Source organism: Poromitra crassiceps (assembly GCF_964638095.1).
Source record: "Poromitra crassiceps genome assembly, chromosome: 23".
In the NCBI taxonomy this organism is placed as follows: domain Eukaryota; kingdom Metazoa; phylum Chordata; class Actinopteri; order Beryciformes; family Melamphaidae; genus Poromitra; species Poromitra crassiceps.
The window spans coordinates 5193680-5203847 of NC_139639.1; the positions used below are offsets into that span (position 1 = coordinate 5193680).

The 10168-nt window shown below is 50.0% G+C and overlaps 1 protein-coding gene across 1 annotated transcript in view; it reads left to right on the plus strand.

The window, feature by feature from the left end:
* The window catches only part of znf521 (zinc finger protein 521), a gene marked incomplete at both ends in the record, with an annotated part of 81098 nt that overhangs the window by 65464 nt on the left and 5466 nt on the right, over nt 1-10168 (plus strand). Inside the window, 3 exons of the mRNA XM_083659756.1 lie at nt 1865-5367; nt 5728-5812; nt 9928-10044. Of these exons, the coding sequence (XP_083515882.1) occupies nt 1865-5367; nt 5728-5812; nt 9928-10044 (3705 nt within the window). The remainder of the gene's footprint in view (nt 1-1864; nt 5368-5727; nt 5813-9927; nt 10045-10168) is intronic.

The following is a 10168-nucleotide window of genomic DNA, read 5'->3' on the forward strand; positions in this document are numbered from 1 at the left end:
GAGTCACCCATCCTCTCTCTCTCCCTCCCTCCAACCAGGGAGGGAGAGAGAGAGGGAGAGAGAGAGAGAGAGACATTGAGACATGATAGATAGAGCGAGTAAATCAGGCAAGGTTTGCTCCTTGAGTGAGATGTGTGTGTGTGTGTGTGTGTGTGTGTGTGTGTGTGCGTGTGCGTGTGTGTGTGCGTGCGTGTGCGCGTGCGCGCAGAGTGGGCGCCTTGCCAGGGAGGGTGGTGGGAGGTTTCCTGGAGGGGCCACGGTGTGGAGGTGGGCCCTCAATGTGGCGCTTTCAGCAGTTTGGAAGAGGGGCAGGGGAATGGCCTCCGACCCCATCTGTTTCCTGGAGATAGGGCCCTGATGGGGGTAAGTGCTCGGTGAGGGCATGTTATCCTGACAAAGGGCAGATCTCCTCAGCAAAAACAACAGAAAGAGAGAGAGGGAGAGAGAGAGAGAGAGGGAGAGACTTGGATTTGTCAGCTGAAGGAGAAACTGCAGAGGTTAGATCCTGGAAAAGAGCTTGATGCCTTTCCTTCGTCCCTCCCATAAATCTCGGACGTTTCCTCTTGTTTTTCCCATTCCAAAGTTTTGGCCTTTTGACACATTTTTTTGTTCGGGGGGGCGAGGAGGGAGGGTGGTTGGGATTACGTTGTTTTATTTAGGTAAGGAAGTTCACAGCACTTAGAGTTTGCCAGCGAGGAAGAAGTGCTCTGTAACCTTTTGAACCTGTTGGAAAGTGTTGCCGTGGTGTTTTCCATTCACATCACTGTTACGGTCCAGCAGTGTCGGAGTGTCGGAATGTCGGCGAGTGAAGTGGTTTGAATGGGGACACATTAAAGGCATTGTAATAGGAATGGAGGGCTGTATTGTCCCGTCCGATGTGATGTTCCGTGTGTGTACATTCTCTGCACCTGCTTGTCCTTGAGTGAGGTAGTTAACTGCTCTGTTCTCTTCCCCTATCCGTTTCCCTGCCACCCCCCCTACGTCAGCACATGGCACATTCCATCCATCCAGTATGGGCTGCCTCACGGCTTAGCAGCTCAAGCCACGCTGACAAATATGATAATAATGTATATTGTCTAATCTGATATGTATTGACTGATGTGCTGAGAGGTTCCATGTTTCATGGAACTCATCTATTTTGCAGTGGACGGATGCTAAAGGCGATGCATAGGCGGGGTTTAAATTGTGCATTTAATCTTCCCTTTTAGCCTCGTTGAACTGCTGCTTTTCCACCTCATTCTTTCTTTAAAGGTCATTTTAAGGCCTCTTTATTTTTCAAAAAATATGACGGTAATTGTTCAAGAAGAATAATATAAATGTTCCAATTTACCTCACACCGGGCTTACGTCTTAACGCACACACCCATTGTCTTGTGTGCGCTGGTGTTTTAAATGTCAAAGAGATTGCATTTTGAGTCACAGTGGGCTAAGCCATTACACGGCCACATACAAGGTTAATTGTCGTAAAAGCATTTCCATTTTTCCCCCGTTCCCTAATTACACTTTAAATTGCATATTTAAATGTAACTTTTTTAGATAACACCTAAGGAGAGGCATTGTTTCTGGCGGAGAAGAATGAGGTCTAAGTCGCAAAAGAAATCTTAAATTCGTACACCATTACCTTTATAATTACCATGACGATTAATACCACAGTGGCCCCACCTTTTCTCTTCAACAGAGTGAAGACAAATGAGTTGCTAATACAGTCTGACTAAACACTTATCTCTCTCTCTCTCTCTCTCTCTCCCTCCCTCCCTACCCCCCCCCCCCTGACTTCCCCTTGATCCACTCTTCTCCTCCACTTTCACACTCTCCCACCTTCTCTCTCTCACTCCCTCTGTCTCCCTCTGCTGGCCTTTCTGCAGACGGTGCCGATCTCGAGGATGACCCTTCGTGTTCTTGGCCTGCGTCATCTCCCTCCAGTAAGGACCAGACGTCTCCGGGACACTGCGAGGACTATGACTTCGGCGAGGAGGAAGGCGGGCCCGGCCTGCCGTACCCGTGCCAGTTCTGTGACAAGTCCTTCAGTCGCCTGAGCTTCCTCAAGCGCCACGAGCAGAGCCACGGCGACAAGCTCCCTTTCAGCTGCACCTTCTGCAGTCGCCTGTTCAAACACAAGCGCAGCCGAGACCGACACGTGAAGCTGCACACCGGCGACAAGAAGTACCACTGTGGAGAGTGCGACTCGGCCTTCTCCCGCAGTGACCACCTGAAGATCCACATGAAGACCCACGCCTCCAACAAACCCCACAAGTGCCCCGTGTGCCGGCGAGGCTTCCTCTCCTCCAGCTCGCTCCACGGCCACATGCAAGTGCACGAACGGGGCAAAGATGGCGGCGGCTCGGGTCGAGCCGACGAGTGGAAGTCGAAAGAGACCCGCAAATGCAGCCGATGCGAGGAGGGCTTCGACGTCCCCGAAGAGCTCCAGAGGCACATCGCCGAGTGCCACCCCGAGTGCTCGCCGTCGGAGGACGGGGGCCTGGGCGCCACCCTGCAGTGCATCTACTGCCACGAGCCCTTCAGCGACGAGGGCACCCTGCTGACCCACATCGACCAGGCCCACAGCCGCGACAGGAAGGGCCACACGTGCGCCATCTGCTCCGAGCACTTCCTCTCTGTCGAGGACCTCTACGCTCACATGGACATCCACCAGCTCCCTGAGTCGAGTAACCACAGCAACAGCCCCTCTCTACTGACGGTGGGCTACACCTCCGTCTCCAGCACCACTCCTGACTCTAACCTCTCCGTCGACAGCTCCACCATGGTGGAGACGGCCCCGCCTGTGCCCAAGGCGAGGGGGAGGAGGAAGAGGGCCGCCCAGCACACGTCGGACATGGGAGGACGTTCCTCCAAACAGCCTAAGATCTCCTACAGTTGCATCTACTGCAACAAGCAGGTGTTCTCCAGCTTGGCGGTGCTTCAGATTCACCTGCGAACCATGCATCTAGACAAACCAGAGCAGGCGCACACTTGCCAGTTTTGTCTGGAGGTTCTGCCGTCTCTCTTCAATCTAAATGAACACCTGAAGCAGGTCCACAATGCAGAGGACCACGCGGCCCTGCTCGCCAGCTTGCCTGATGCCCTGCTTCAATGTAACTTCTGCCCTGAGGTGTCAAATGACCTCAACTCCCTGCAGGAACACATCCGCTGCTCTCATGGCTTTCCCAGCCCTGTGGCCAAGGAGAGCAACGCCTTCTTCTGCCCCCAGTGCTTCATGGGGTTCTTGACAGAGGGCACCTTGGAGGAGCATGTCCGTCAGACTCACTGTGATGGGGGAAGCCTGCGCTTTGACTCCCCCCTGGCTGTAACTCCCAAGGAGCCTATTGTCGAGGTCTACTCCTGTTCCTACTGCACCAATTCCCCCATATTCAACAGTGTTCTGAAGCTCAACAAGCACATCAAGGAGAACCATAAGAACATTCCGCTGGCACTGAACTACATCAACAATGGAAAGAAATCCCTACGCACCCTCAGCCCCTGTTCTCCGATATCTGTGGAACACACGGCCTTGCTGAAGCAAAGCGGCTTGGCCTCGCGCAACACCAGTGAGTTCATCTGCAACCAATGCGGGGCCAAGTACACCAGCCTGGACCTTTTCCAGACTCACCTCAAAACTCACCTGGACGGCCTGCAGCCTCAGCTCACCTGCCCACAGTGCAACAAAGAGTTCCCCAACCAAGAGTCCTTGCTTAAGCACGTGACAGTCCACTTCACCATTACCTCCACGTACTACATCTGCGAGAGCTGTGACAAGCAGTTCACCTCGGTGGACGACCTACAGAAGCACCTACTTGACATGCATACCTTTGTGTTTTTCCGGTGCACGTTGTGCCAGGAAGTGTTTGACTCCAAGGTGTCCACGCAGCTCCACCTGGCCGTGAAGCACAGCAATGAGAAGAAGGTGTACAGATGCACCTCCTGCAATTGGGACTTCAGACACGAGACGGACCTGCAGCTGCACGTCAAACACAGCCATCTGGAGAACCAGGGTCGCGCCCACCGCTGCATCTTCTGCGGGGAGTCCTTTGGCACCGAGGTGGAGCTGCAGTGCCACATCACCACCCACAGCAAGAAGTATAACTGCCGCTTCTGCAGCAAGGCCTTCCATGCCATCGTCCTGTTGGAGAAGCATCTGAGGGAGAAGCACTGTGTGTTTGAGGGCAAGGCCCAGAACTGTGGTGCCAACGGCTCTACTGCAGGAGGTGGAGAAAGCCATGCTAAAGAGGAGGTGGAGCTGCAAGGCCTCTTGACAAACAGCCATGGTCCCGGGCCAGTAGGAGGATCTGTGATAGAACCCCATAACAGCCGTGATGGAAGTGAAGAAGAGGTGGACACTGCAGACCCCATGTTCTCATGTGACATCTGTGGGGCATCTTACACCATGGACTCGCTCCTCACTAACCACCAGCTGAGGGACCACAATATCCGCCCTGGGGAAAGTGCCTTGATGAAAAGGAAAGCAGAGCTGATCAAGGGCAACCACAAGTGTAACGTCTGCTCGCGCACCTTCTTCTCTGAGCCCGGGCTGAGGGAACATATGCAGACCCACCTTGGGCCTGTCAAACACTACATGTGTCCCATCTGCGGGGAGCGTTTCCCGTCCTTGCTCACCCTAACGGAGCACAAGGTCACCCATAGCAAGAGTCTGGACACTGGCAGCTGCCGCATTTGTAAGATGCCTCTTCAGTGCGAGGAGGACTTTCTGGAGCATTGCCAGATGCACCCTGACCTGAGGAACTCCCTGACAGGTTTCCGCTGTGTGGTCTGCATGCAGACGGTCACCTCCACTCTGGAGCTCAAGATCCACGGCACCTTCCACATGCAAAAGACGGGCACCATGTCCACCAACCACCCCATCGGCCGCAGCACCATCTCTCATAACCAGCAGCCACTCCACCTCCAGAAGTTCTTCAAGTGTGCCTCCTGCCTGAAGGATTTCCGCTCCAAACAGGACCTGGTGAAGCTGGACATCAACGGGCTGCCGTACGGCCTCTGTGCGTCCTGTGTCGTGACGGCGGCTGGCTCCAAGAGCTCCAGCCCCACGGTGAACGGAGGGCGGCAGCAGCAGCACGGCGGAGCCACCACCCCAGCAACAACCACAGCCACATGGATCCAGGGGGAGAGTCTCAGCCCTGGGGAGGGGAAAGGCAAAGCCGCCTCTTCGTCGTCTTCGTCCTCCTCCACGTCCTCGTTGTCCGCCGCCAAGACACGATGCTCCAGCTGCAACGTGAAGTTTGAGTCTGAAGCCGAGTTGCAAAACCACGTCCAGACGGTGCATCGGGAGCATGCCGGGGACAGCAACAGCGGGCAGCTCCGGACACCCCAGGTGTCGCCCATGCCCAGAGCCAGCCCCTCACAAACCGACGAGGTACTTGTAAATGGCATTGTGTTAACCCATTGATACCTGATGCAGCATTTGCGTGTATATCCCTCATTTGTGTGCGTATCCCTTTAAGACCGCGAACCGCGTTAACGCGGTTCGCGGTCTTAAAGGGATACGCACACAAATGCTGCATCAGGTATCAATGGGTTAACTGAGATTCAATAGTCCATAGTAGATGTATTATGTCATATTGTATGATCATGTTAAATCGGTACTAGAAAATTGTTTTATATATTCTAAAAAATTATTATAATTCTTGCTAATAATTGTGACAAAAAGTGACAATAATGTATATCATTATATTATCTTATAGTATATCTTGTTTCCTCTTGGTCTTATGTACAGAAGAAGACCTACCAGTGCATCAAATGTCAGATGGTGTTCTACAGTGAATGGGACATCCAAGTTCATGTGGCCAACCACATGCTGGGTAGGAAATTACTTTTGCTTGTATTTCATTGTGACCGTGGCAGTCAGTCCTGCAATCATGCTCTTCACATACGCTCAGAGAGTGCCTGTGTTCATATGGAAGTGCATTTTATGGACATTGCCCAAAACATTTTGTATAATGTAGCATAATATTAATCAATTTGGCTTTTAGGTTGACCATTTTAGGTTGCAGTCAAGGATTTTGCGTCACTGGTCATCCATACAATATACAGATCGTGAAGGAAAATTCACTCAAATTTCACACAAAAATTGAAATATTTTAAAATTTTCAAACATCGTCGGTGCATACATTTTTGAGAGTGAAGGGATGTTTGTAATAAAATATTTGACCCCGTCTCATTCAGGCACACAAGTACCGTATCTGGATCACAACACCAAATGGGTGGAATTATTTTAATATTTTGACTGCCAACTGCATCCTCAGTGTTCATCCATCTCCATCCCTGCATGCATGCGGATGGTTAACCCATTGATACCTGATGCAGCATTTGCGTGCATATCCCTCATTTGTGTGTGTATCCCTTTAAGACCGCGAACCGCGTGACGCGGTTCGCGGTCTTAAAGGGATACACACACAAATGCTGCAAATATACATAAATATACAGTAGTATGTGTGCATGCTTGTGCAGCAAAATCTCTCCACTTCAAATCAATCAGGAATGGAGGTAGTTTCAAGTAGTGGGAACATACAGATGATTGAAATAATGTTTAAATACCAGTCCAGAGTTTATCCAAACATTGGAATATGTTTGTAATTGTAAAAATTCCAAAAATCGGACACAATTATTGAAAGATATTTTCACGTTGCTACATTTTGTGTTCATTGGGCCCCTTCGGTTAGCCGGTAGATTCAGATGACTGCGATTTGGATATACAAGATTTAGCTGCATATGCTCTTGGTCTCTATACTTAAAGGGCATGGTGCAGGTTGGAGACCACATTGCATTAATATGTGGAAGGGGTATATAGCAATGGGATTTGGGGGGAAAAAAACTTTTTTTCATGACTAGTTTTTGTAACCAGCAGGGGGCACCGGTCCATTTCATGGAACTACCTTTTGTGATGTCACATGGATGCAAAATAGTCACCTTTAGGTGACAGTCACATTTTTCAGCCCAAAATATGAGGATTTCTGAGTGGTTTTATGTCTGCCCTGGTATCTGTCACCTTTTTTCACTCTCCATGACTTTGCATCCCTGTGTGTGTCAGCCCCAGCAGAACATTCTCCTCTTGTGATGTCACTCCTGTTGTTATGTCACACGCCCATTTATAAAATGCCACCTTTTCCTCCATATTTATACCCTGGGGGTCTGTGGGGGGGGGGGGATCTTTGTCTTTTTGGAGTGTTTTCACTGTAATCATGAGCCCAAAATGTCAATTCAGATTTCTTTTTAACCTGCACCATGCTCTTTAAAGACTTGTCAAATCAATTGACCAAAAAATAATAATTATTGAAACTATTACATCGTTTATCACAGAATTATTCAAATTTGCTCATTTCCCTTCGAAAGATTCCGAAACAAAGGATACTAGTAGAACACGAACCTCCACGTTTTCAAAATGTCTTCACTTTTTGGTCGTCATTGGTATGCAAGGCAGAATAATTTGCAGAGAGAGTAGACAATTGGAAAAAGAGGTTTTCTTGCCTGCGGTAAGTAGGCGTCTGAATTCCTCTCTCCCCTTCCTTTATTCATTCATTTATTCAGCTCGTTTGGCGCCTCTTTCATTACACTGCATTATCTGTTGTCTTGGGTGGGAGAGAGACTCATTGATCTGGAACCAGCCCTCCTCTCTGTTTGGGACACGCTTCCAGGCACAGGTGAATCTAAACACGGTGGGCTATTCTATCAGGACTGCTAGGCAATTCTATCAGGGAGACACTGTTTGTGCATAAACAATCAGAGGCATGTGATTTGTGATTTTGATGCTGCTGCTGCGGTGTGTGTGTGTGTGTGTGTGTATGTGTGTGAGAGAGACAGACTGGGAGTGTGTAGGTGTGTATTTTGTATTCATCTTTGCGATCTGCTCTCCCACTATTCTTCTGGGGGTGCCTAATACAGTACCATGCCAGCTTTAGTCCTTTCTCTCGCACAGGCAGGCACGGAGCACACTGGGAGGGTAGAAAACAAACCCCCCTACTGGTTGCTTTATGTCTTTCAGCCACACAGGCACCACCGTTCCTCCATAATAGTGGAATCTCAGACAGCTTAGGATAACAGGAGGATAGGTGATTGGGTTATGGTCTGATGTCTTACTTCTCTGATATTTCATTGTTTTTGTTGTTTTATTTTTCGACGCCATCGTGGGTTTCATCGATTTCCCTCGAAAAAGGATTTCTGTCCGTTGTTGCATTTGTTTTCCGTGTGGCCTGTAAATTAAAGAGAGAGAGGGATATTCGTAGACATGAAAATGGGGTTGAATGATAGATGGAATCACAGATGTGATCACATCAAAATAAACAATTTAAAAAAAAACGAAAATAAAAAATCTGAAACATAACTGAAGTAGGTATAAGAAAAACATCAGCGTTGTGTTGTGACACCAACGCTCATCCGTCAAGTATTTGAATGCTTTTATGCTGAGAGAGATTTTGCAATCGCTCCTCTCATTGTGGAGAATGGGGTTAAAATTTGCAGCAGGCTGTAATCACTGCAAAGCTAATTTGGGCCAAAAACACACAAAAAAAAAAGTGATTTGGAAAAGCTCTAAATACCTTCTCCTTCTCCCTGGAAAAAAAACGAGGGGACACTTTCTCCTTTTAATGGCCATCTGCACAGGAGAGGGGAAACAGGGGGCTGGGGTCATCTCCGCTCAGCTGTCAGCGTTATTAGCGTAGGTAATGGAGCAGACGCTGGATTCATAGGGGTGTTGTTTTCATCCGTGGCCCGCTCCATGGTGTCAGCTCACACTGATAACTCTATATATAGTGATGTGGCGTGACATAACCATAGTGCTAAGTGTATGGAACAACAGAACCTGAGCCCGGGCCCGGGCCCGGCTCGGCTCACCCACACGAGTCCATCTTAGCTAGCTGCTGCCCCCCTTTGTAACACAATCGTCTTCCCTAAGCCAAGTGCACTCAGCCTGCCTCCTCCCCTCTCCTCCTCCTCCTCCTCCTCCTCCTCCCATCGGGGCCCAGAACCTCTTCTGTGTGACTGCCAGCGCATTTTGATGCATGGGATATTACACTGGGACGATGACGGGCCCGGGTCCGACAGAATAAAGCACAGCTCTGGTGCCGAGCTACTCCACATTTACTACGGTAATGGAGGGGAATGAAAGGGGGAGGAGGGGAGGGCGGTGTCCACGGTGGTGGTGGGTGCAGGAGAGAGAGGGGTGTGTTGCTGCGGACGGACCGGACCCGAGCCAAAGCCTGTGTGAACGGCCCCACGTGTCTTAAGATGGAGGCCGCAGCCTGCTAGGGCCCAGATGGATCAGTACACATTTGCTGTACAGCTGGTGGCTCTGTTTGGGGACCTGGTGTGATGCTCCTATGGAGAAAAAAATGATATCGCCACCATCCGAGGAGCAATTTAATAGCAGGCCAGAAGACAGCTGGCCACTCTTTAGTTTGGACTTTTTTTGGCACGGCACACTTACAGAATTGAGGGTGTCCGATTTTTCTCCAGAGACACCCAGATTTATACGGCTTTCAGCTGTCGGAGTCGCCGTCAAATCCCTTATTTCTATTTTTCTTTTGTGTTTTGAGATTAAAAAACAAATCCCTCCGTCAGTGTCAACTATTCGCCGTCGCCGTCATCATCATCATGCTGCTCTTACTGACATTTAGGACAAGATATTTTCAAATGACAGTGCTGCTGCGGTGGTGGCAAAGTTCTCTGTTTAGCGAGAGAACCTTTTGAAGGTCTTTCATGGTCACAAAAGCCTGTTTGGGTTTGATCAGCACGGCTCCATGCCGCCCCAGTGCGTCACTTTGACCCCGCTGTGAACTCTGACATTTGGAGCCCTGTGTGTGGGGGGGGGGGGGGGGGGCACGTTTGGCCCATTTATCGCTCCGTTTAAAACTGTCCCCGTGTGGATGTTCTCACAGGCTGGACATGTTCTGAAGCACACAGGGACTCTCTTGTCTTCCAGGCGAGATGGGTTTTGGCTTCTCCGTTAATATATCTGCTTTCAATCCGACTCTGGTCTCGCGCTCCGCTCCGTTCCAAGCAGCTCCCGCCAAGGTGGCAGTGCTCAGAGAGGACAATCGTAAACAAACAAACCGAGCACATCGCAGAAAGTGCTTTTGGGGTCACCTCTACGGATCTTTTGGGTTGGTGACAGCAGCTGAGCCTGAAGCCAAGTCAGGGAGGAGCCTTCTCTCACAGAGAGG